Here is a 27,500-nt window from a genome sequence, read left to right on the forward strand (position 1 = left end):
ATAATTAAAAAAAAAATCCTTCTCTTGAGCTCTCTGCAGTGGATGCACCAAAAATTCTCACTCTCAGAAGATTTCTAGGTGTGCTGGTCATATTATCCACTTTGGGGTCAAGTAAATGAGTGCCTTTTGGATTCCACACTAAAACATTAAAACATAAATGACATCAAAGAAGTGAAAAAAAAATTCACTTTAGATCACTTCAGACATCTTTACTGCTGGACAGCATACCATTCATATCATAAAATTGATAAATGTCTTATTCTAAGGTGTTTCCAAGGTTAAAATATTGAAATTGAATGTTCCTAAACTGGTGCGTAAAGCATTTTAAAACACAGTATAATGGAGTGCTTATTTCATCGATAGAGGCTCTGGATAGGTGAGTGTGAGGTTCTGAAGATCACTCAGGGCTTAATCTATCTATCTAAAATCCACTACCTGTCTGTCCATCCGCTTTTCACGAGAGAACTTTTTTTCTATAATTTGCTTGAACATTCCGGTTGATTTTGCGACTTCTCTCATCGTAGTTTGCTTCTGGCAGCAATTTATTCGGGCGATTCCGAGACAGAAGCTGCAGGCCGAGGGAAGGGGGAAACGGACGGGGCCCTCCTCACTCACATGCCAGCCTCCATTCAACTCGGTCTGATGTGGCATTGGTGAGAGGTTTTTAATCCCTCGCATTCCTCTAATCGCGACGGACATGTCCTTTCAATTCAAGAGATTACAGTTCCCGGTGAAGTTTTGCCGTGCAATGTCAATTAACAAGGCACAGGGACAGACACTCAAGTTGGCAGGGGGTTGATCTTAGCTGACCAGGCTTCTTGCATGGTCAGCTTAATGACGCTTTCTCCTGGGTTAGTTCCCCAAGAAACCTATATGTCCTCGCCTCTGAAAGCAAAGCCAAAAATATTGGATATCAAGAGGCCCTCCGATATGAAAGCTATCAATATAAATTCTTCTAAATACAAATTATTACATTGTTTTTTAAAAATTTTTTTATTGATTTTTAAAGTTTGTCCTGTTTCATTACCATGTGGGCGGAGCCGCGGGGGACAGCTACTATCGTTATGAAACACGGCAACGGTACGGCCTGGTTTCCTTGCAATAAACTGTTTCACACAGATATGTAGTGTTAGTCAGAACTCTTGTGATTTTTAGAGCTATTCTGAAACTTAGCTTTTAGATTACATAAAGCACACCTCCAATTATTCTCTGCGTGGTAAATTCAATATGGCTGTTGGTGGTTGAAGTGGGTCCCCGTTCACTGTGTAAAGTGCTTCGAGTAATGAGTAAAGCACTCTAGAAGTGTAAAGAATTATTATTATTTTTTACGTCAAATTAAATTTGAATGGTAAGTGTACACTGTGGGTAGGTCAGCCCAAAGTAACTATTACAGGTTAAATTCCTCTAGAATGAACCCCTTTTTAACAAAATCCTTGTTTTCACCTATAGACTAATGTTAAAAAAAAAAAAAACCTCATTACAATGAAGTCCATTTTACTTGTTAAAAAAAAAAAAAAAAAAAAAAAGAAAAAGTGCGTTTCTTCTGTACTTTGCCCAAAAATTGTGATTCAGGAGGCATACTCTACAGCCAATTAGACTGTACATTTATGTCACATGGTTTACTCAACAGTCATGATATTCTTGCAGCAGAGCGGAGCTAGAGAAGGCTTACTACAGACTGGAGGTATTGTGGGCGTATCCAGGCGTGAGCTAACTGTCAATCACATTTGACTTCAGCTGTACTTGTGGAGCTCTGGAGGTTTGCCGCCGCTCGACTTGGTCGCTTATTTCAGGGTTTCTCAAGATACGGTTTGAGTTTGCTGAGCACACCAATCAATCAATGAGGATGCATTTGTGGCTCACCCTTTAGCAAAAGGGCGGACTGCTGAGCTCCCCTTGTGTTTTTATGCTACTCAACTAGTCTTCAACGTGTTTTATACATTTACTGTATGAACACATGCACACTGTAATCTTTATGTATCTTTATCTATGTACTAATGCGGCCTTCATTTTCTTGAACTTTTTATCACAATCATTTTATTTAAAACTTGATGAAAGTTATGGGGTGTGCATTATGGACACCAAGGGTTGTCTTTTTAAGTAATTGAGGCAGCGTGTGCTCTAGATACTGAGTGGGACCCCCCAACCATGAAGTCTAATAATACTGAATGTGTGCTATGGAACCCGAGAGGAGCCATTTAGGTAACAACGGCAATTTACTTTACAAAAAATTTGGAACATCTTGTTGCCATTGATGCTAACATGAACAAAAGCAAGTCTCAGTTTCTACTGTGAAGACACTATGTGCTGCAGATTTGACAGTGTGAGTGGCAGAAAGAAAGCCATTCATTAAAAGACAGAATAAGACCCTGTGGACTACTACAGACTGGACAAAGTCTCCTCTTCACAGTAGTACTAGGGTGCCATACTGTGTTAACTGTCATGAATGTAGTGAGAAGTCAAGCAAAATGACACATTTTATTAGCTAACTAAAAAGATTACAATATGCAAGCTTTCGAGGTAACTCAGGCCCCTTCTTATTACATCTTGCCTGAATCTTTTTAGTTAGCTAATAAAAGGTGTCATTTTTCTTGACTTCTCACTCTTCACAGTAGAAACTGACACTTTTTTCCACCTGCACTGTTAAGCTGTTCTTGAAGCTGTTGTGCTGTGAGACGCCCTGTGATCAGGTAAGCTGGTGACCCTCAGAAACTCGTCTTCTGATTGGTTTTTGACTTTGGCTCTGCCAGAACACATCATATCAGAGTTTCTTCCAGTTTCCAATGGCCTTTGGATTGTGTAGGACACCACTGGACTCACTGACACTTTGATTTGTTTTGCAATTTCTCTAAATGAAAGGCTTACACAGCTAGGGGTAATAATACTCTGCCTCACTTCATTTGTTAATTACCATTTTCTTGCTACTATAGAGTGTAATATTGTTCAAGTAGTACTTCAGAGGGTATAGTAACACAGTCTGTTCCAACTCTGCTTTAAGACAAGACAAAAGGTTTTTAAGTAATCAACACAAGTTGGGACACCTGTGCAAATGGTCTGCTTCAACTTGCAAGGTTTCATTTGCTTTAACTGCTGCAGAATATCTGTAGGTTGTAACCTATTAGTTGCTCCCTGAAGTAGGCCCATTTTTAAACATTTGATATTTACTTTTTTTCAGTTTTTGCTAACCTAAACTTTAAATTTAAACCTCTGACAGTTTACTGCCTACCTTTTCATCATTTTAGGTCATTCATTGCATTCTGACAGATTCAAATTGAACAAAAACTTAGGTGTTCTAAAACTTTTGACCGGTAATGTATATTGCTGCCATTTTGACTACTGTATCATTATGTGGCATAACAGCATAAATAAGAGTTTACAGAAAAGCTGCAGCTATATTATGGTATGGCACATTTGGTATTTCTAAATAGACAGTAATGTTAACTTACTTAAGTTATTTGTTTAGTCATGAAAAGAGACATTAGGTGCCGTGTGATTTGTCTGTGTTTCTGCTAGAGTCGCTTCAGTGTCATTAGGCGTATTTCCGGTTTTGGGTGTATGGACTACAGAAATCGCCATCTCCTGTGGCTCTTTGTTATTAACGCACTTAATGCGAGTTCAGTAAACTTGGTGTGAAGGTACACTGTTTAGTTTAAATGTATACTTTACTGTTTAACTTTTAGTGAATGCAAGCTGTAATTTCTTTGAATCTTACATTGAGACAACATACATACTTTACATTTACCACTAGCCCAGTGATGTCTTTAGACATCAAAATAAATATGCTTTTATAAAATGATTTTCCCTTTACAAGATGTAATGTTTATTTTTATCACATATAATGTGGTGGGTGGCACAGTGGTAGCACTATCACCTCGCAGTAAGGAGACCAGGGTACCAAAATACTGGGGCCTCCCTGTGTGGAGTCTGCATGCTCTCCCTGTGACTCGGTGGGTTTCATTCGGGTGCTCTGGTTTCCTCCCACAGTCCAAAGACATGCAGGTTAGGTGGACTGGCTCTAGTGTGTGGTTGGGGTGCGTGTGTGTGTGTTCAACCTGCAATGGATTGGCACTTGTCCTGGGTCTGTTCCTGCCTTGCATACTATGCTAGCTGGGATAGGCTCCAGATCCCCCCACAACCAGAACTAAGCAGGTTAGAAAATGACTGACTGACATATAATGTGTTCTCTGTGTACATGGCACCCATATATTTAACTGGGGTCTTCTTAGGAGACATTACAGCCATAGAAGGCTTATCACTTTTAAGTGCAGGTTTGCTATCTGGTGAATGTGTGGCCAAGAGCACCATTGCGGTTTGCTGTTTAAATACTGCTGCCTCAACTTTAAGCTCCACCTTCACGAGCCGTTGGATTGGTTTACAAATGTGACACCCAATGAAGCTTCTAATTGTTCCCACCCACATTTAAGCACAATTTACACATGGTTGTTTTCAGATGGATGCATCACATGATTTACTCTGTGAGACTAATGAGATCTAAACACTGATTGACTCGAAGGCCACAAGAAAACAAGTCGTGAGTGTCATAATGTAACTATGATATAATTTATTTTTAACACTGCTCCTAAGTTCTTGTAATTGTCATTTACATCTGCATCTATACATATTTTTTAATGTGGAAATACAAAATTTTATATTTTCATATGCTATGCTCCGACAATGACTTACTTTTTTATCGATAAATGGCACTTCCATGTAACTATTTGTCTAAAGAATTATTTGACAGTTTACTAGGCTGTGACCAAAATGTTCTGAGCCTGAACCTAAAAGGGGGTGATCAACGATGCCGATTCCATACAGTATATATTTCAGTTAAGACAATTAAAACACAATTAACAAAGTTAGTTAGTTTACCATGTTAGTACAGTTAATGGTTAAATGCAAGACAAAACATTATGAAGAGAAAAAAAACCCCATTAGCTTTACATATAAGCAGCATTTTTATTTATAAGAGTGCATAAATAAGGAAGTAGAAATTTGACTCTCTGTTTTACTTGACAACACTAAACACCAGAAACAAAAGATTTATTACACTATCAGATGATGGACCTTGAAAAGAAAAAACAGGAAATAATAATTTTATTAATAATAATAATAATTTAGTTAGAAATAATACAAAAGCATGCAAAAGTATTCAATCCCCTTGAAAGTCATTCTAATTTTCTACATGACCAAAGATTTGTCCCCATATTTATCCAATCAGTATTTATAATGTGAACTCTTATACTGTAACAATACATTTACAAAGTCCAAATAAATCATTTTCTGTAGATATTTAAGTGAAGAAGAAGAAAAACTCCAATGTTAGTGTTTGCATAGGTTTTTAAATCTCTGTGCTTTGGAAGCTCCAGGTTTACACAAATGACAAATGAATCACAAACAACAGGTGACAGTCACTTGACACTCATAATTAAAAAAAAAATAAAAAAAAATGAGGTCCTATTTGTGAGTCCTTTACATCTCTCTGGATATAAAAAGCCCACTTTGTAAGGCCATCGTCTTTACTGACCAATTTACTGCACAAATGAAGACTAAGGAGCATTCTACTGATGTGAGAAACATTAAAATGCACAAGGCAGGGAATGGATATAAAAAATTATTGGAGAGTCTGAATGTCCCACTGTCAGATAATGGAAGGTTCATCATAGCAACCAGACTCTTTCCAGAATAGTCCGTCCCTCCAAACTAAACGTCAGAGCTAGGTATCGACTGGTGAGAGAGGTGACTAAAAACCCGACTGTCACTCTCAGAAGACTGCAGTGCTCTTTGGCTGAAGCTGGAGTGTAGGTGCAGGGGTCCACAATTTTAATAGCAATCCATAACACAGGCCTCTATGGGAGGGTGGCAAGAAAGAAACCATTCCTTAAGAAGGTCCACATAAAAGCACGTGTGGTATTTGCTACAAAGCACGAGAAAGACCCAGTTAAGACGTGGAAGAAGGTTATAGGGTCAGATGAGACCACAATAGGAGTTTTTGGCCAGACTTCAAAGAGGCATGTGTGGCATAAAACTAACACTGGCCATTCTGAAGAAACACCATACCTATGGTGAAATATGGCGGCGGTGGCAACATGCTTTTCATGTGCTGCAACTGTGAATCTTGTCAGAGTCGAAGGGACAATGGATGGACACAACTTTAGCACTATACTGCTGGAGAACTTGTTCCAGTCTGCTATAAACCTACAGCTCGGGAGAAGATTCACCTTTCAACATTACAATGACTCTAAGCATAAGGCCAAAGCGACACTAGAGGGGCTCAGAAACAGAGAGAAGGTGAAAAGTTTTGGAATGGCCAAGTCAAAGGCCTAATCTGAACCCTACTGATAATCTGTGGCATTATTTGATAAAACTTATGTCCAAAGGTGCCATTCCACCAACCAAGAAGATCTCTATTAAGAAGAATGGGGAAAGAATTACTCCTGAGCAATGTGCAAAACTCTGATATGCTTACATACCTAAAATAACGAAGGTTATCATCGCGCATACCCAAAAGAACGAAGGTTATCATCGCGGCAAAAGGGTTCTCAACAAAGTATGAATGTGGAGGGCTTGAACACTTAGGCATGGAGTTTTTCTTCTTCAGTTTAGTATCTACAGAAAATGGTTTATTGAACTTTGGAAATGGATTGTTACAACAGAAGAATTCACATTAAAAATACTGAATGGATAAATATGGGGACAAATCTTTGATCATGTAGAAAATTAGGATGACTTTCAACGGGATTGAATAATTTTGTGTGCCACCATAATCTTTAAAAGATATACAACTGAAAAATTAATTATATAAAGAATACACGAATGTCGCATGAAGTATACTTTAACCAAGAAAGTCGACAAGAATCAATTTTCCTCTTTCTGTCTAGCAACAGACTGTGCACCTGTGACGATGCGGGTTCAGCTTCATGCTCCCATCGGCTGTTTGGAAGCCCTTGAGCCCAACACCGTCGATAGATATAACCAAGATCAGCTAGACAGTGAGGCAACAACATAGCAAGAGGATGGTGTATAAAAATGCAAAAGTGTTTTTATTAAAATAGTCAACAACAAAACAGTGTTTCAAATAAATAGTGCAGTGATTCAAAAGATCTTCCTTAAATAAATAATCTATAAAACAGAAGTGAAGTGGATTTTAAAACACTAGAAATATCTTCTTAAAACAACGAGGTTCAAAACATGCTGGAAGCTGTCCTTAAACATCAATAAGCCCGGTGTCTGCAGCTACCATGGCAGCTCCCCTGCTACTCCCATCTGGGCTGCTCAACAGGAAAGTCACCTACTTGCAGGAACAGCTGCCTTTCATTCAGGTCTGGTAGCCCTCCAATCCTTGGCTACGTCGGGCTCCCAACCGGACCAAGATTGGGTTATTTCCCCAGCAGCCAATGCGCTCACGCTGGGGCTATGCCAGCCCAAAAGCCTCATCGACGGCCAAGTCGACTCCTCTACTGGTCACTCCAGCTACTTAATCGCTCAGTTGGAGCGACTGCTACCTTCAGCCCCACTGAGTGTTTGCCAAACACTCTCCTCATGGGCTCTCTTCCCAGCTGCCTGCTTCCTCCAACTCAAGCCTGCTCTTGCTCGTTCACTCGCTCACTCTTTCATACCGGCACACTCTCTCTCTTACTTCCTGCTTTCTTCAGCAACCTCCATCTCTTTGTCTCTCTCTTTCCGTTTTGTTCTCCTCCTTCTAACCGACTCGCGCTTCTATATATTGAGAGGGGCCATAGCAGCTGCAGCACATTAGCAACCCCAGGAACAATCACCGATGTGGGCAGTCCCTTACCTGTGCACTAGGTGAGAAGCGCCCACACCGCAGATCGCCCTGAGATCCGCTACAGCCACCACGCCGCCTCACTAAGCCGCGAGCGCGGTGATTATTTATTTTAAAAAAACTGGCCTTTGCTGAGAGACAGCTGTGGACCCATAACAACACAGCACCATACTGGCGATTCGTCCTTCATTTTCAAACTGCATTTTTCCATCACAGGACAGAAAAGAACTGGATTGTGATCAGCAGTGATGAGTGAAACAAGAAAGTTTCAATTCACATAATTTTTCTTAAACCCGATGCCAAAAATTTGCTTTGTGGGTGATTTTTCTGGAGGTTTTAAAGGTTTCTATCAGGTGGAAAACAAAACATATTGCTCATTAAAGCCTTCTTCACACTTGCATGTTATCCTGTGCTCATTTCTGCAGTTGCGTAATGCACCTAGGTAATCTGCCGTCCACCAGTACAATCACTTCTGTTTATGTCTCTTGTTCACGTCACTGCTGTGTGGTGCAGTGTGCTTAAAAAAATGTCACATGTCACATACTTTCCACAAAGAGACACGTGCAAAAATACACTGTTGTGCACATTATGGTGTCTTCTGCACAGGAAAGCTCACTACATGGAAGGCCCGCAAAGAACTGTTACCTTGCAACTGCCTTATCTTGACTGAGGAAATTTATACTTCATGCTCCATTCCACTCCGAGTTTCTTTTCTACATCCGATGCAACTTTAGGATTACAAATTGTCAAGACTGTCATTGTAACTGATAAAGTTGGCACTGCAGTACAACCAGAATGAAAACATACTGCTGATGGTGTAACAAAATAACTTCAGGTGAGAGGAAATGAGTCCAGTAATCATTTATTTATTTTTTTTAATACTATAGATCTTTACTTAAATATTAAACGACAGGCACTCTGTGTAGAATTAATGCAACACTTCCATACAAAAGATAAACAACTTTCTTCTTGTGTGAATGACACACAGTTTGCTGGAACACCAATTTTTTTGTGAACAGATTTTTGCACAACTCATTAAACTCATCATTAGTGATCAATATCACACTTAATAATAATAATAATAATTCTTTGCATTTATATAGCGCTTTTCTCACTACTCAAAGCGCTCAACAATTGCAGGTTAAGGGCCTTGCTCAAGGGCCCAACAGAGCAGAGTCCCTATTGGCATTTACGGGATTTGAACCGGCAACCTTCCGATTGCCAGTGCTGATCCCTAGTCTCAGAGTCACCACTCCACCTTAAAGGACAAGTTAGGTAGTTTTCAAGTCAAAGTTATTTCTTCAAAAACAAGGATTTGCTATGTGAAAATGTGTTCTAAAGTTAAACGTTTTCTGTAAGTTTTACAAAATACATAGCCAGTCCTGCCATTTTACATTAAACCCTATGGGGCATAAAGCATAACACTCATAGTGAATACGTCAATATTTCAAGCCAGGAGAGTTGCCGAGTACTGGTCTATGTCTTGTGAATATACACCACCGATCAAAATATCTAGGACACCTCAGTTTTTTTCAGCTTTTATAGAAATGCCTGCAGTTTAATGTCGTAATTTTTCATGAAATCAAGGCATAGAATGAATAAACAATGGCAAATAAAAAAGAAAAATAAGTCAAGGAAAATTGTATTCAAATTTTTGATTCATCAAAGTAGCCTGCACCTTTTGCTTAACTAACAGTTAAACTGTGGTAACCCGTTTGACTCAGAATGCCAGTCACTCTGTACTGATCACCAACTCTGCCTCCTGTAAAAGAACCTCAGACCATTACACTTCCTCCTCCATGTTTGACGCTTGGTGTCACACACTGAGGAATCATCACCATCACCAATTCGACGGCATACAAACACCCTGCATGATGAACCGAAGATTTCAAATTTTGGATTCATTGGTCCATAAGAATTTCTTGGGGTCTGCAGTAGTCCACAGCTGGTATCTCAAGGCCCTATTCTCTCCTTTAAGGAATGGCTCTCTTCCTGCCATTCGCCCTGTCAGTCCTGCAGCCCAAAGCCTCCTCTTCACAGTAGAAACTCAGATTTGCATTTGTTGACCTGCGCTGTTAAGCTGTGAGGCATCCTGGCTCTGCCAGATCTCTTCCTATCAGGGTTTCTTCCAGTTTCCAATTGTCTGTGGATTGTGTGGGACATCACTGTAGTCAACGGCACTTTGATTTCTTTTGCAATTTCTCTAATTGAAAGGCCTACACTTTAAGGGTAATAATGCTCAGTCTCATTTCATTTAATTGTCATTTTCTTGCCATTATCACTGAAATGTACAAGTTAATGGAGTGTAGAGGGTATAGTAACACCGTCTGTTGCAACTCTGATTTAAGACAGATAGAGGTTTTTTTAAGTAATCAGCAGAAGTTGGGACACCCGTGCAAATTGTTTGCTTCAACTTACAAGGTTTGTTTACTTGAACTGTTGCAGAACATCTGTAGGTTATAACCTATTAGTTGATCCCTGAAAAAGGCCCATTTGTAATATTCTGATATTTCCCTTTTTCAGTTTTTGGTAACCTAAACTTTAAATGTACACATCTGGCAGTTTATTGCTTACCTTTTCACCATTTTAGGTCATTCATTGCATTTAAAAAAAACGAGGTGTTCTAAAATGTCTGATAGTGTATATAAACTATTAAATAGTTTAAACATGCCATTTTCAAACAAGAAAACTCCAATGTTATGAGATTTAGCCATTTTAAAAGAAGACCAGCTTTGTACACTGCCTCAGGGCTGGTCTTCTTTCATAATAATGTTTCGCTCTTCCTAATACACAAAATCACATAAACTATTTGTACCAGGTGTATGGCTTTGTTTCGATTTACTTTTGTACTTGTGTGAGAATTCACACAAGTGAATAGAAAATGCATCCCAGCACAAGGATTACGAGAAAAAAAATTATTCCAAGCTCCCTTTAATTGTCACTAACATGCGTCAGAAAAACAGAAGGCATGATTTCTTTCACTGCATCTCAAAGAGGATGTATTTGGTACATTTTTATGCTTTTATATTCTGTTTGTGACTTGTGCCTTATAGGATTCATTGTAAAGCAGCAGGAATGACTATGCATTTTGTTTACATAGAAAATGTATTTATTAGAAAACATTTTCCTTTAAAATACAATTTAATGTGGAAAATGCAAATATATCACATTTGTGAAGAAATAACTTTGACTTCAAAAATACAAAGCTTACCCTTTAAGGAAGGAACCAACCTGGGATGGAATGCTTGCCCATTGAATGACACTGGTCTTGGAATTGAAGGCATGTGCTTAAGGAACACGTACTTTGTATAGAGTTGCTTTAGTCTGATTTAAAGAACTGAATACATCAAATATAGTTTGGCACTCCCTTCCTGAATTGTACAAAAATCTTAAAAAGAAAGCACAAATATCTAAGAGTTAGAAATTGTTTAATTAATACTTACATCTTCAGCCTTTGACCCTTGTTCTTGCAATGACTTTTGCAATTCGTCTACCTGGGACTGAACTTCCAGTAGCCTCTGATTGACTATTCTGAAAATAAGAACAACAAAACAAACTCATTAAAAATAAGTGATGCATGGTTTGACTGCCATGGGCTAATTTTGGTGGATCAATAACCCTTTTTCACAAGCACCACCAGTGAATTGAATACATAAACATCTTACAAATGTTTTACGTAAAGCAACCACAGCAAGTCAATATTGATCATACCTAGAGAATATAACAAAGAATTGGGGGACCTCTGGATGTCTGTGAAATGGCCAAAAGATAATAAAACTTGTGATTTCATGCTTTGTATGATTTTTGTATTTATTTACCTGTTCTCGGTTTCCAATTCATTTTTTCTGCTGTTGGCATCCTCCAATAGACTTTGTAATAGTGCAATTTTTTCATTATCGGAGCCTTCCTGATTTAGCTTCAGCATCTTGTTTTCATGCTGCAGACGAATTAGTCGCTCCCTGTAAAAGATTCAATGAAGACACAACTCTGTGAATATTCTTATAAAGATTACTATGGTTAAAGAAGGAACGATATTTCAAGATATTTCGAATTTTATATATTGTAGGTGCCAGGAAGGAAGGACAGGCATCCTGGACAGGTTAAATAAAGGATTCATACCTGGCCTGTATGCCATGGTGGAAGGACTGGGCAAGCGGGCTTACCAGGAGCAGGTGATTGCCCCACACGACAGGCAGTAGTGTTCCTGAGTGTCGAACCCTATTAGGACACCTGCAGTGTGGCATGGGAATTGGAGTCTGGAAACGCAGCCCGGTTTGGGGGACAACTAGAGAGTGCTGCCTGGGAGGACTGCCCTGGTTTCCAAAACGACCCAGAAGTGCTCCGGACGACTTGGGCAGGAGACCGGAAGCAGTTCTGGGTTGACCTGAAAAGAAAGCCCACTGTCTCACTTTGACTAATTCAGTGGAAAACATTCTTTTGGAGGGGGAAGGAGGATTGTGTATGGTGCATTTTGCTGGGGATTGTAAAAGAAGACTTATTTTGTCAAATAATTCTTTATTGTTGAATATTGATGTGTCAGTGGTTTGGGGCTCAGTGGTGCCGCCTAGTGGTTACAATATACTCTCAAGTCACCTTTAGTCACCTGTCAATATGTGTTCTGCAACATGGGGGATTCTACTGTTAGGGCTTCAAAGAGGAATTCAGCCTATGGCTTTGCCCACACTACTATACTTTCATTTAAACATGGAGTGCTTAAACAAAAATTATCTTTATCCACACTAGCATTTTCACATCGTTTATGAATCTCCGCCCACAATAAAACAACCAAAAACACATATGACATGGCCATTTGCCTACACTGGGCGCTGAACGCATTGATGGAAAAATCCTTGTAGGGATGGTATTATTGGAAATGGCTTTTATCACAAAACTGTAGCAACTGGTAAGTTATTTGAATTTTGAGCATATATGTAACACTCAGACATACAAAACACAATTTGGATGCATACAGGTAAGCAACACAACAAGTATCATGGGAATCTATGTCCGGTATGTTAGAGTTTGGTTTTGTTTTGTGAAGGATGACCAATCAGGGAATGAGGCATTATAATGAGCAGGACACAACTAGAGATGTACCATGTAATAAGAACAAAGCAATCAGAATTCAGTTTTCAAGCAGAGGGTGATGGTGCGAGGAACCCTATCAGAAATAGAAGTGTGGTGTTCCACAGGGGTCAGTGCTCGGGCCAGTGCTATTTTTAATATATAAATAATTTGATAGGAATATAAGTAAACTGGTGAGGTCTGCAGATGATACCAAGCTAGGTGAACTGACAGATAATCTGGAATTCATTAAATCATCACAAAGGAACTTGGACAGCATACAGGCTTGGGCTGATTTATGGCGGATGAAGTTTACATCAGTAAATGTAAAGTATTACACACATGAAGTAAAAATGTTAGGTTTGAATACACAACGGGAGATCTACAAATCAAGAGTACACCTTATGAGAACGAGTTAGAAGTCTTAGTGGACTCTATGCTATCAATGACCAGACAGTGTTCAGATGCCATTAAGAAAGCTAATACAATGTCAGGTTATATAGCGCTTTGATGTGTGCAGTACAAGTCACAGGAGGTTCTGCTCAAGTCTTTATAACACACTGGTGAAGCCTCATCTGGAGTACTGGGTGCAGTTTTGGTCTCCAGGCTACAAAAAAGATAACAGCCCTAGAAAAAGTCCAGAGAAGAGCAACAAGGCTGAGTCCAGGACTACAAGGGATGAATTATGAAGAAAGACTCAAAGAGCTGAGCCTTTACAGTTTAAGCAAAAGGAGATTAAGAGGTGACATGATTGCAGTGTATAAAACTATGAAGGGAATTAGTCTAGTAGACTGAGACTGGGACTTTAAAATGAGTTTATCAAGAACAAGGGGACACAATTTGAAACTTATTATGGGTAAATTTTGCACAAACATTAGGATTTTTGTCTTTACACAGAGAACCACAGACACATGGAATAACTGACCAAGTAGTGTAGTACACTGAAGGACTTTAAGTCGAGTTTTGAAGGTCCCTAATGTTATTTCAGAAGAATTAAGTGGATAGAAATGGCAAGCTTTGGTGGTCTGAATGGCCTGTTCTCTTCTAGATTGTTCTGATGTTCTGTTCTTTCACCCATCTACACTGCAAAGCTGAAATGCTGTTTTCAGAGATAACTGGCTCTGAAGAATGTTTTTAAAAGAGCCAGTTTTTGCAGGGAAAAGTGGACAAAAGGTGAAAAAAGAGTCTAATGTGTGAATTTTTAAACAAAAATAAAGTATTGGGGATTTATACTATAACAGAGGTTGGCTTAGATAGCACAAAGTCTGATATCACTGAAGAAAAGAAAGCTGCTCCTGGCATACCACAATAAATTGACCAAACACACATGACGCTCCCATCTGCCTACACTAGGCATGATGGGAAAATCCTTGAAGACATGGTAACACTAGCATCCATAGGATGTATCGCAAAATTGTTACGACCGGATAGTTATTTGCCTTTTCACCATGTATGCACCACTTGAAACAGTACAAAACACAACTGAGATTAATACAGGTAAGCAAAAGAACAAGCAACCTTGAAATCAACTTCTCTGTGTCCACTTTGTTGGAATATGGCTTTACCGATCAGGGTGATCAATCAGGGAATGAGACGTAATGAGCAAGATGCATTCAGGGAAGGACCATGCAATAAGCACAAACCAATCAGAATACAATTAGAGTCTGTGTTTCTACCCGTCCACAGTGCGACACTGAGCTGATGTTTTCAGAGGTAATTGAAACTGCAGAATGTTTACAAAAATCTTCATTTTCAGGGATTAAAAATGCTGGGTTAGATTGGCCAAAAGGTAAAAATAGAAACTAATGTCTGTATTTTCAAATAAAAACATAGTAGTGTGGATGTAGCCTAAACACAGAAGAAGACCTTTAGAAATTACACAAAAGTGGGGCTGAGAGAAGGCAAACGGTAATCATATCGAATATTAAGTTAATTTACAGCAAGTTTTATTCGGTTTACTACAATTTCTAGGGTGGAGTTCCCAACCTGGGGTGCGACAAACAGGAAGTATGCATCATGACTCATCAAAATTGAAGAAGGTGCGTTGTCCGACTATCGTGATGCAATCAGTGACTTGCAGTGGGCAGTCATTTCTAGGTCATTTATTAGTCGGTTCTCCGGTTATGTGATGTGAAAATAATCAGCCAGTGTTACCTGCAAATGAACTACAGAAATGCACATTCTCATGTGTTCCTTGCTGCAGGCAGAGCGTCCATAAAGGTGAATGACTTTTTAAGGGAATGGAACATTGACCTTGTAATGATTCATAGAGAAGGGTGAAGACTAGTACTGCTTTCTGTGCAAACCCAGACTATTACATTTCATTACTTAGTGCCATGCTGGCACCTGTTGTTTCACTGGGGTCTCCAATTATCCCCCAAATACTGTAATTGTGTGTCATTTCCTTGTGGCGCTTGATGCTTTGCTCGATACCGTTACCCCTGGATCGTCAATCGAGTGTCTAAGCTTTATGGGGGACACATTTACAAGATTATTGAGATTTATAAATGTAAAATGTTCTTATATTTCAGTGTTATACACCGAGTTAACACTAGAATTACCAGAGCCTACGAAAAAACTCGTAGATCCGTCCCACCTTAAATTGCTACTTAAATCCGTCCGCACCTCTCCCAGCGTCTTTTGTCCTGTTAATGTGTCTGTCTGTTTGTCTGTCTCTCTATTACGCAGTGCTCTGTTTATCTGTTATGGATCTTAAAAATAACAGTTCTAAGGACACTTGTTCAGGTTAATTGCAGTCTCAGTTGTTAAAAAACATTTCAAAAGAAGCATCCCACATGAAAATATAACGATCTCATTAATTGACAGTGCATACCAATTTTAAAATTTTATGTCCGTTTGAGGTTAAAAAAAAAAACAACTCTTTCTTCTCGGCTGGGAATCGAACTCAGGTCTCAGAGGCACGGCAGGAAGGCTGTGACAGCATATCTTACCGCTACTCAAGGGAGATGTTGTATCATTCTTGAACCTTTTGTGAAAGAGTTTATTTGATCTTTGGAAATCAAGCTTCATATATTCTATAGTATATGCCTACATTTTGTAACATTTATTACTAAAATATGAAAAAGTTTCTGTTTAACAATGTGTTTATACAGATTACTGTAGAAACAGAACACACATGAAATGCGTGTGTTCCAAAAACGATCTATTATTTCCACTCTAAAACTCCACTTCACTCCCAGATAATCAATCAAGGCATGAGCTGGGAGAAGTTCGTGCATGTTCTGCGACAGTGGGGGATGCAATAGCCGGCGGCTTGCTGCCCTTAATCTGCACATTAACAGGACAAAAGATGCTGGCGGAGAGGTGAGGACGGATTTAAGAAGCGATTTAAGGTGGGACGGATCTACGAGTTTTTTCGTAGGCTCTGGTAATTCTAGTGTTAAAAGGTTATTTTTCTGATTTCAGTTCCTTCTCTTGCATTAGTATATGTGGTTCAATTTGTAGTTCAAATAATTCTTCATCTTGCAATGTGATGCTACTTTTTGGCGAACATAAATCAAATGTTTTCTATGGGTGTGGGGCACAGAAAAGGTTGGGAACCACTGTGATAGGAAGTTGTTTTTTCTACTGCTGCATGCCAATGTAAACTAACAGGTAAGTTCATTTTCCAAAACTTCTTATTCCATTAGCTGGGTCATTACGACTGTTTCAAGTCATTTGTTTAGCTGACCCTTCCACCACAAGCACCTCACATGCACACTTCCTGAAGCTGTGAATTAGCAGCTAAGACATCTCCTTGTTTCAAGTAGGGATCTTAGACTTACACTGCTCTGTCATTTAAAAATACTGGTAACATCGCTGGTTGAAGGTACTTTAATATTAATAAGTGAAAGTAAGTAATAAGCACTCTAATTGCAAGAAGATAAACGATTCAAGGGTATAGCTTCTGAAACAGCAATGAACTAACAAAGCATTAATATAAAGTAAATTAAATATTGTACCTGAATTCCGGAGTTACTATTTCTGCTGCTAATGAGTCAGACGTTTCTGGACTTCCTAATGGGACAAGACCTGTAAAAATACCAATTATTTATTCATATTGAAAAACCAAATTTAATCATTTTACATATTGAAAAACATCTTGCAGGTAACTAAAGTAGTAAACATGCCGAAGGGTGACATCTTTTGATCACAAGCAAACATGCAATTATTTTATACTAGCTGTCCCCACAGCTCTGCCCGCGTAGTAGTGAAGAAGGACAAACTTTAAAATTTAAATGTATTGGAGTGTACCTCGCCTCCACTTAGCTAGCGATACCTGTTTGTTCAGCAGACATTATCATTTAGAGATTGTTAAGGAGTAACATTTGACATTTTTGACAGAGAGAGAGAGAGATCAGAGCTACGTGTGTTTTAGAGGGTACCTGCTCATTGGCAGAGATATCACGGCCACATGCTTTTCTCCCCACGTGGGGGACACTCTCGTGTCAGAGCTGAACACGATCATATAACAATGACAACTTTTGATGTTTGAGCGTAACTGTCTTCTGCTTGGCCAGAGATGCCTCACCAACTTTTTACATTTTTGCCAAAGAGGTCACAACTACATTATAACCCCTGACAGCAAAACCAAAAATATTGCATATCAAGAGGCCCTTGGATAACAAAAGCTATCAATATAAATTCTTCTCAATACAATTTATTATTATTTTTTTTTTTTTAATTGATTTTTAAAGTTGGTCTTGTTTTACTACTACACAGGTGGAGCCGCAGGGGACAGCTAGTTTTATATATCTTCGCTGCTGATTTTCTCTCTCTTTGTGCTCCATTAGCTTTATCCAATAATTAACTGATTGGTTTATTGTTGGCATTTAAAGTGTCGCAAGCACAATGAATGATAGGAATGCACCTGTGTAAAGTGCTCAGTAAATGTTGATTCCACTGCCATGCACAGAACAAAAATAATTAAATGAATACATCAAAAACAGAATGGAACTGCAGACACATAACAAATCAGCATTAAAAATGTATACCTGCAGTGAGCTGGCCTTCTTGAGCTTGGACACAACGTAATTCTTCAATTGTTTCCTTTAACGACTCTCTCTCTGTTCGCAATCTCTGAAAGTCAGCCAGTAAAACAAATTAAATTAATATACAGTATAATAAAAACATTGGTTTCCATAATAAGTTGGTATTTGTTATCTCTAAAGTGTTTGTGTTGTCTGTATTAATTATATAATAATAACAGTTCACTCAAAGGTAACTTTTAATATTAATACTTTAAACAATATATTTTCCACTTGAATTTTTCTTTGTAACTCGCATAAAAGTTCCAAAACTGTAGCTTATAAATGTGAAAAATTTCTTACACTAATGCATGTCCTAATAAAAATAAAACAAGACATTGACTTCTTATACATTACATTAGGCTAAAAAAATATTGCCAACCCGACAAAGATAAAGAAAATACCTACAAGTAACAGCGCTAGAAATGTTTAATATTTCAAAATATGGAAAATGACAAACCTTTACCCTAACAAAGTTATTTTAAAACAATATTTTAAATGTCAAATGCTACTTTTTTCCACAGAAACATACCGTAGCTTATAGTCTCAAGTTTTATTTAAATAAAATGTATGGATAAGACTCTAAAAAGAATCTTAGACCAATTGTTTATGCAGAAAATTTCTAGATGTTGGCATTTGTAGGTCAATGCACTGTCTGCTTTATTACTGAGCACAGTTTTGAAGTTTGCAGGCAGTAACAGTCATAGCAAAGATTTGATTTTGTTTTCTGTTAACTACCATATATACTTGTGTACAAGTTGGGTCCTGAAACCCGAAAAATCGATCATAAAATCAGACCCTGACTTATACGCCCGTTGAAAAATGCAACACTTTTAATTTTTTTTTTTACATCTTGCCTCCTCCAATCTCGCACCAGTTTCACAGACGCATTGAATTTTGTTGCAGCAGCGCAGTTACCAATTTCTTTCGCTACTTCAATGAGTTTTAATTTAAGCTTCTTATTTTCTTCTGATCGAACGCTCCACCGTAGATAAGGGATGTTCTTACAATAAAGGTATATGAGAGTGTGAGATACAAAAAACACAAATCAGTGCAAACGTCGCTTCGAAATAGTTTTGAGTATTACTGTGTGGTCAGATAGGCACAATACATAGAAAAAAAAAAGGTGGTGTGCTCCGTGGTTACTCTCTCAGGTGGACTTTAGCATATCATAATCACTTGTACCAATAGCGTGAGATTTCCGCATTTGACTAATACGAACAACATTATAAAATGCCAGAAATTACACGGTAAAATCAAGTCCTGACATATCCGTGGGAGAACTTATCTGCGAGTATATACGGTTACCTGTGTTATTTAGTTTGGCTGCATTATTTGCCATTGACCACAAAAACAATGAAATTGCTGTGATCGTTAAAGCATGCAAACAGATAATATATCTAACTAGCCATGTGGGCCCAACTACGTTGCGCATGTTAAAGTTGTCAGTGAAGGGCTCCCTGCTTAAACGAGGCTGCCAGTCGTGAACTGGGCCCTTCGTCGCACAGCATTATGATTTTTTTTTATAAGGGAAACAAAATTACAAAAGAAAACCCTTAGATATTGATTTAATAGGAACGGCCTACTCGGAATCACTGTCCGAATCGTAATTATGTGGTGGTGTAGGAGTATTTCTGCTTCTGCCCGTTCACAGTCCGTCTCGTTTTCACGATGCTGTCGTTTCCTCTCACGATGTCTTCTCAACCTTTCTCCAGTCTCGCAGGTTGCTTTGTGGCAATCCAAAGAGTAAGGCAATATACACGGAGCAATGGTTAGAAAAGGGGGACACTTATGTATCCAGGCTCTTTAAAGTATATAGGGATCACTTCACTGACATGTGAGCAAGGCACGGTACAACTGTGAGACGCGCAGCACTTGCCGGCTACAACGTAGCAATAATAATTTCCGGTATGTGCTGTTACGTTGTCATTCATTTTACCCACTGTCTTTCTTTCAATTATATGTTACGTAGGCACGTACCTTTTATCTTCAGCAATCTCATTCTCTAACCAGGCCTCAGGAGCTAACCAGCGTAACACTGTCCACCACCCCTTTTGTTATTCCGGCACATTGTTGACATCCGTGAGTAACAACAACGTACTACACTGGAAGGTGGTCTACGCATGCGTAGAATTCGCGGACAAACAAAGATCAGGATCTAAATGAAGATCTCTTTAGTTAACTTAAAGCACAACAATTTGTTTAGTTTGAATGTCTATGTTTTGAGGTGTGACTGGCGTACTACAGTCTTCCGTAGTATAAGCCTGGAGGAAATTCTTAATGCAATGCCTATATTTTAGCTGTCTCTTTACTGCCATCTAGTGCTGCTTCTTGTAATTCATTCGGGGACAAACAAAGATCAAGATCCAAATGAAGATTATATATAGAGATACATTCCACAATATTCATTTTACTAAAAAAAAATCATTACAGTAAAACTTCTGAACTGCCACCTAAAACTGGCAAACTGTGGAAAAGAAATGTTTGTGTTGCTAGACCACCAAGCTACTCAAAAGATTTTCGTAAGAGGAAATATCAGGAAAAACAAAATGAAGTATATATGTGTAAAACAGCACAAGATTTAAGAATAGCTTTTTTAGGAAAAACAGAACAAATACAATAAAGAAAAGGTGTAAAAATTCTAAATAAACAATCCTATGTGCCTATTGTGAAACAATGTTCAATATACGCAAATAGCACTGAAATAATAACTCTGTGATATCATGACTTGTGAGCCTAATATACATATATTTAGTATGCATGCATTCTAACTGAAGCCAAGCAGGCACATTCTTTGAGTCAGAGACCATGAAATGATTAGAGGCAAGTGTACTGCTAGCAGATAATAATTAAGAATGTGCTTTATTGAGGTCTCAGAGAGCCTAATCCACACATAGCACTGGTCAGTAGAACCTGCTAATGGTTCAATGGCTATGCTAAATTAGACCCTAATCCATACACAGTATCGGTTATTGGAAAGTGTGGCTCTAAAAGCCAGTCAGAGTTCCAATGAGTAAGAAACCCTGTTGGCACAGGTGTGATGTTCACTCCTTGTCAAGAGAAATGCCTCCAGGCTCCTCTGAAAAAAAGGATATACAATTTTCAAAGACCCCACTAAAGAACTGTACAACAACTGCATTGTTCCAATGGGTTAACTTTAGCTGTATGGACGTATATACAGTATCATATTATACTGCAATGTATCTTAGGAGTAAAAGCTTCATTTTAAAGAAATCGAAAAATAAATTATATCCTTTCTTTTTTTACCATATTTCTCTTGTCTTAATCTTTCCACCAAGGTTAGTGGGAAGGGGCTTGTACAGGTTCATGTATAGGCTGCAGTTCTAAAAAGAACCCATTCAAAGCGAGCATGAGACCCTGTTGGATGCAATAATAAGAAGCCCTCTTTAAAAGTGCTGGGACAGAAGAAAATTGAGCTTTATTCACCCTACCGAGGTTTCTTTAATCCAGCACCCTTGCTCTCCCTTAAAGGAATATGAGGTTAAGTCACCAAACAAAATGAACTGCGAAACCTGAATTTAAATACAGGAAGAACAAAAGCTACTTCCTGCATAATACCTCAGAACCCAATCACAGGAAACCCAGTTATTTACTTAGTTTTCAAACTCTTACTTGAATATTGGTAAATCAACAAATTACAAATATCTTAATAGACATTACATCTTTTTCTTTTTGTAGAGAGTCTACTTTTTCTTTTAATCGTTTATACTCAAATTCCATCTTGTCTGATTTTTTGGACTCCTCAGAGAGTCTGTTCTGAAGCTCCACAACCTGTACATGGAAAGAGAATAAATGATTTAATAACTCCCAAAAAATATTGTAATATTTTAACACCATACCATTTTCTAAGCCTGTTATACATACACACACACACACAAATATTTTGCCATGCATATGTGTCTGGGGAACACCTGATTGGCAGAAATGAGGTAAGCAAAACCACCCTGGAACAAGAAGCGGTTCTAACACTGTCTTCTCCTTCCTCCTCCACATCCAAAAAAAATGTGTCCAAGAGTGATAACTGACCCTGTCCCACTGCCTGAGAGAAACTCCACCCCACAACCTGGGAAAAATCTCCGCTCCCTTGTGGTCTCCGCCATATAAAGCTGGACTGTTACTGGAAGCTATACTGACTACCACAGAAGATAGAGCTCCTACTAGCAACTTCATTAAGAGAAAGATATTTTTTGTTTGAGCCCTTATTGACTTTCTTTTGAGTTAATAATTAAACAGGACTACCAGGGCGGTACCCTGACCTTTCTTTCTTGGCATATATATATATATATCTATATATCACAGGCACAAAAAATAGCAATCAGTTAATGTGTACGATGGTTGAAGTTGTGTTCTCCAACCTTAAATTTCAATAAAAAAGAGACACATGGATGATGTTTTATGTTTTCTCTATGTGAGCTATGTGCATTTCTTTCAAGAAACTACTAATGTTCCACTAAATTTTAGCCTCAATAAAGAAAAGCTGTTGGAATCAACATGTTTAGTTTTGAATATATCTTACATCTTAAAGAAGGTTAGGAGTTCAATCAATTACATCTGTAAAAAAGGCAAGGTAGTAATTTAGATTTCACACAAATGGCTGGTTCCCAAAAATTACTTATGTAAGGAACAAAAATGTGTAGGACTTTTCCCAGCGCTTACTACCCCATCTTGTGGATGTAAAAATATTGCAACCAATAAAAAAGAATGGAAACAAACTTTTCTTAGCAGGGAGAGAGAAAAGGAAAAATATGTGTGTGTAGATTCAATATTTGGTTAAACTGTAATTTAATAATGAGACAAAACAATAGGATATTTGGTGTAATAATAGTTGTTCTTGCTCTGATTTGTCAGGAACAAGGTAAGTAGTATGGCTTTAGAGTAGAAAAAATATTTTCAGTTTCTTGCTTTACATTCTTTCCAGTGTGTGTCTGGTCCAAAGTGAGTGTGTGTATTTACTTATCTACCAATTTGTGTATTTATTTAAAGAGCTTCTGTAAAAAGCCACAAAAAAAAGTTTTCTTTCTTTTATCCTGCCAATTATGCTAAAATAATCCATCTATCTGTTATATAGTGCATATCTATCTATCTATCTGTTATATAATACATATCCATCTATCTATCTGTTATATAGTGCATATTTATCTATCTATGATATAGTGCCTTTTACATCTATCTATCTATTTCTATTTGTTATATAGTGCATAATTATAAAAATAAATCAACATTAACATCGAATAAGAGTATCTGGCCAGGGGACAGAAAAACAAAAATCTGTAAATATATAGTGCATATCTATCTATCTATCTATCACTAAGAAAGACATCAGTTACATAATGTTCACACTCATGCTGAATGTTTCAACTTTAAAATAAACAAAACAAAACAAAAAACACATTACTTTATATAGGAAAGCTGTACCTGTCTCTTGTACGTCTCCAGCTGACCACGTGTGGCATTTGCTTTCCTCAACTCCTCCTCGAGGCTGACTGTGTTCTGCATATATAAAGTATTTTTTTCTTCCAATAGTTTAACCTGCCTTCTTAGGTCACCTAAATCCTCCAGCTTCTTCTTATAGGACTCAACCATGCCCTCCAGTTTTGCCACCTTATCGGAAGAATGCCTAATAAAAAAAATAAAGACCAGTTGAGAATATATGATCTCATGCACCCTTACTGCTTTGTCCACTATGGAGCTTTTTAGTCACCTAAGTTACATCATGCACAGAAACGGACCCAATCACATGTATTGCTCCAGACACTGTCACCCAAGAGGAGTGGATTTAAGTATTACTCAGGGTGCTCCTTCCACCTCTGCAGAGCATCCACAGTATATACTAGCATTTTCCCATCTTTGTTAAGAACTATTATTCCAAAGTAGCGGTGTACTTTGCCATAACCAGTTCAAGGCTATCCAAATGTCACCATCCAATACCTCGCTAAACACTAGTTCAGCACAGGCCTTCACTTCTGCCATAGCCGCCCCTGTCTTATTTACGGCCTGCCTGGACATCTCAGTTCACCCAGGAGATGCTTCTGTTAAAACTGCATGCAAAACTTCCATCTTCCACAAGACAGCTCCCATTATTGGCAAGTCAAGTCAAGTCAAGTTGGTGAGCATGCACTAGTACAACACGTTGCTGCACCCAATACACGACGAAACAACTCAGGATCCCGGTTTGCAACCCCCCAGGCAGACACGCGGTCCAGTCCCATCCTCTGGAAATGACCCTCTATCTGCCGCAGCCAGGTGTTACGTGGGCGACCTCTTGGCCTGGTCCAGCCACTCGGGTCCCCAACAATGAGGATCTTACGAGCCGGATCACCCTCGGGGGAAATGAGAGACATGGCCGTAGAGCCGTAACTGATTTTTCGGAGAGAAACAGTACAAAGGAGTCCAGTCTTCGTCTCAGGTCACTGGATAGCGTCCATGTCTCACAACCATACACCAAGAAAGGAAGCACCAGGACTCTAAAACTTGGACCTTTGTCCTTTTGCATAGGTATCAGGAGAGACACACACACCTTTCCAGCGACCTCATGATCCCCATGCTCTCCCAACCCGTCTACTGACTTCACAGGAAGAGTCACCAGAGACATGAATGTCACTGCCGAGGTAAGTAAACCTCTCAACAAGGTCAACACTCTCTCCTCAGACAGATACACTGCTGATGGCTGTGCCCAAGAGGTCATTAAAGACCTGGCTCTTTGGTTTTATCCAGGACATTCGCAAGCCCAGACACTCAGACTCCTCACTCAGTCTCTCGAGTGTCCCGATCAGAGCCTCCATTGACTCCGAAAATCACAGCATCGTCAGCAAAGTTAAGATCAGTGAATCTTTCTTCACCAACTGATGCCCCACAGCCGCTGGACCCAAGACCTTGCTCAACACTCAGTCCATACAAGCATTGAACAGGGTAGGAGCAAGAACACACCCTTGATGAAACTGTTTAAGGGGACCTTTTTCACTGCTACACGCTAAACACGCACACAACAGAGTACATGCGTTAGTGGAGGTATTGAGCAGTGAAAATCGACAGAGAACATTCCGAAACTGAAGCTGTAGCAGACGATAAAGTTGAACAAGATGACACAGAAGAACTTTTGCGAAAAAGGAGCCGTGCCTGTTGTCTGGAGATATTTTGGTTTTAAAAGGTCAAATGTGGACCAAACAACTATTTATTGCAAATGCTGTCGAGCTAAAGTTGTCACCAGAGGCATCACAAGCAATTTGCTGTACCACCTTAGCAGCACACATGCTTTGGAGTACCATGAATGTATGGAACTAAGATTGGCACCTCCACATCCTCAGGTAAAACTGAAAAAGCTACAGGACACTTGAGTCAGACGTCACTTGTAGGCATGTTTGCTAGCGGTACTAGATATGACAAAAAGCAAGCGGGATCGAGATAACCAACGCCATTGCAATCCAGATAGCTAACGTGTCAGTGGACAGAGATTGTTAACATTAACAGAAAGTATAGTTGGTTTACAAAAATATTTACTATGTATTCCTTTTCTAAGACATGTTCAGTGCAATACAATTTTTGACAGGCACCTCTGGATATTTTACTAAGGCTAAATGCCCCTTTGGATGGTGGAAAAGTTGTCAAAATTATAGTTTAAGTTGTTTGCAAAATTTGTTCAATAAAAAGGTTCTACATTTTGACTGCAACTGTCATGCAATGTGATTAGTGCCACCCCCTTGAAAACTATCACTTTATGGGGCCATGCAAACCTGTATTAATACTTGTGTGCACATTAAAATGTTTTTTTGTACAATTCTCATGACAGTGGAATAGATTATTCTTTGCCAGTCTATTGCAGTAATTGCAGTGGAAAATGTGGTTAACATCCACTTATGCATGGGAAATAAATACTGTTGAATACCATGAAACCGGGATAATTTTGAAAATACTGTGATATAGAATTTTGGTCATACCGCCCAGCACTAGCAGGTTGGCTAATGGCTGACTTTTATTGATGCCTTTTGACTGTGTGACTGCATTTGCGTTCTGGGTTCGAGGAGGTACAGCACCCTCTAGTGTCCACAACATGTTTGAATTAGGATAGCAGAACAAAATGAAACACTATATGAATTTATAAATTAAATATCACTTAATTAATTTTAATAGGCTGCTGTTTCATTTCATTTGTTAATTGACATTTTCTTGCCATTATATTGTGCACTACTGTCCAAGTAGCACTTCAGAGGGTGTAGTAACACAGTCTGTTCCAACTCTGCTTTAAGGCAGACAGAGGGTTTTAAAGTAAGCAACAGAAATTGGGACATCTGTGCAAACTGTTTGCTTCATGTACTTGAAGCGCTGCAGAACATCTGTAGGTTGTAACCCGTTAGTTGTTCCCTGTAGAAGGCTCATTTGCAAAATTCTGAAAGGTCCTTTTAAATCCTTTAAAACCTTAAAAATTTCATTTAAAACTCTTTACTGCTTAACTTTTCACCATTTCAATTCATTCGTTGCATTTCAACTGATTAAATTTGATGAAAAACTGTAAAAACTGAGGTGTTGTAAAACTTTTGACCAGTAATGTAGGTGTTAATATTTATGAGGGCAGTAAAAGTAGTTTTTAATACCTGAGGACATCCATCTCATCCTTTAGAGACTGTGCTTCATCTGCTAGAGACGTCAGCTCTTCGTTTTGACCTCGTAGCTCAACAATTTCCTTCTCTAGTTCTTCACAACGTATCCTGTAATCATCTTTGGCAGCTTCTAACCTACAAAAAAAAAAAAAAGAAACAAAAAATGTGAAGCATTAGCAAAGTAAGCACTTTGTGACAAAAGAAAAACAATAAACCCTTACCCTCTCTGTTGTTTCACAAAACATGGGGAGATACACATGCAGTGCTGTCAGGGGTGTTTTTTTGATGTGACAGAGATAAAGGTTTCAACTGAAGTGCAAAGACAGTGAAATGAGCACAATGATTAGAAATCTACTGTAAGATGAGACTTTTACCTCCTTATGCACATTAAAAGAATGGCAGCTAGAGCACTGAGAGGCATTATGGAAGGAAGTGGGTGAAAATTCCACAATAGGTGTGCTGTCTCTAAGAAGGAAGGAATGCCCTAAGTAAAAGTAATGGAGACGGCAATCAGATGATGAAGAATCACACAGAGTCCCTTATACATTCAAATAAAAACTTCCAGGCACAATAACGAACTATTACTGCCATCCAAAGTGGCATTTTCAGATAAAAGAAGGTTGTCAAACACTGCAAAAAAAAAAAAAAGCGTTTCAAAACGTTGGCTGGTTAAGTATATACAATTTGCAAAGGGGAGACATTTATTATATTTTATTTGCATGGGAACAACATGAGACAATCAGTTCCAGCAATGACATCCTGGCTCGATAACTATGAAAGTAGACAATAAGCAAAAAAGAAAATGCAAATAAGGAAAAAAAAAACCTTGTAGAGCACAGGCCCGATACACATAGAGAGTTGTTAATGTAATGTTAACAGTGAAATTCATCAAATTTCAGTTGCTGGTGACGTTATTCTGCAAATTTTTCCCTGAAAACATGCTATGTGGCCAGTTTAGGAAAACTGTTTTTTTAACCATTACCCAAGATGCTTTGTTAGGCTGGTGTGATG

General features: G+C 38.6%; 1 protein-coding gene across 4 annotated transcripts in view; it reads right to left on the reverse strand.

The window, feature by feature from the left end:
- hook3 (hook microtubule-tethering protein 3) overlaps positions 1-27,500 on the reverse strand; it is a 133,147-nt gene that overhangs the window by 24,881 nt on the left and 80,766 nt on the right. For 3 of the 4 annotated variants that reach the window (XM_039759693.1, XM_039759692.1, XM_039759694.1), the window contains 7 exons: positions 26,484-26,624; positions 23,311-23,512; positions 21,556-21,666; positions 17,842-17,926; positions 16,810-16,879; positions 11,602-11,742; positions 11,227-11,314 (listed from right to left, as the gene is read on the reverse strand). In XM_039759693.1, the coding sequence (XP_039615627.1) occupies positions 11,227-11,314; positions 11,602-11,742; positions 16,810-16,879; positions 17,842-17,926; positions 21,556-21,666; positions 23,311-23,512; positions 26,484-26,624 (838 nt within the window). Of the gene's footprint in view, positions 1-51; positions 139-11,226; positions 11,315-11,601; positions 11,743-16,809; positions 16,880-17,841; positions 17,927-21,555; positions 21,667-23,310; positions 23,513-26,483; positions 26,625-27,500 lie in introns of those variants that run through there. The other variant, XM_039759696.1, reaches the window with a different exon arrangement.

This window comes from Polypterus senegalus, chromosome 7 (genome assembly GCF_016835505.1).
Source record: "Polypterus senegalus isolate Bchr_013 chromosome 7, ASM1683550v1, whole genome shotgun sequence".
Classification (NCBI taxonomy): domain Eukaryota; kingdom Metazoa; phylum Chordata; class Cladistia; order Polypteriformes; family Polypteridae; genus Polypterus; species Polypterus senegalus.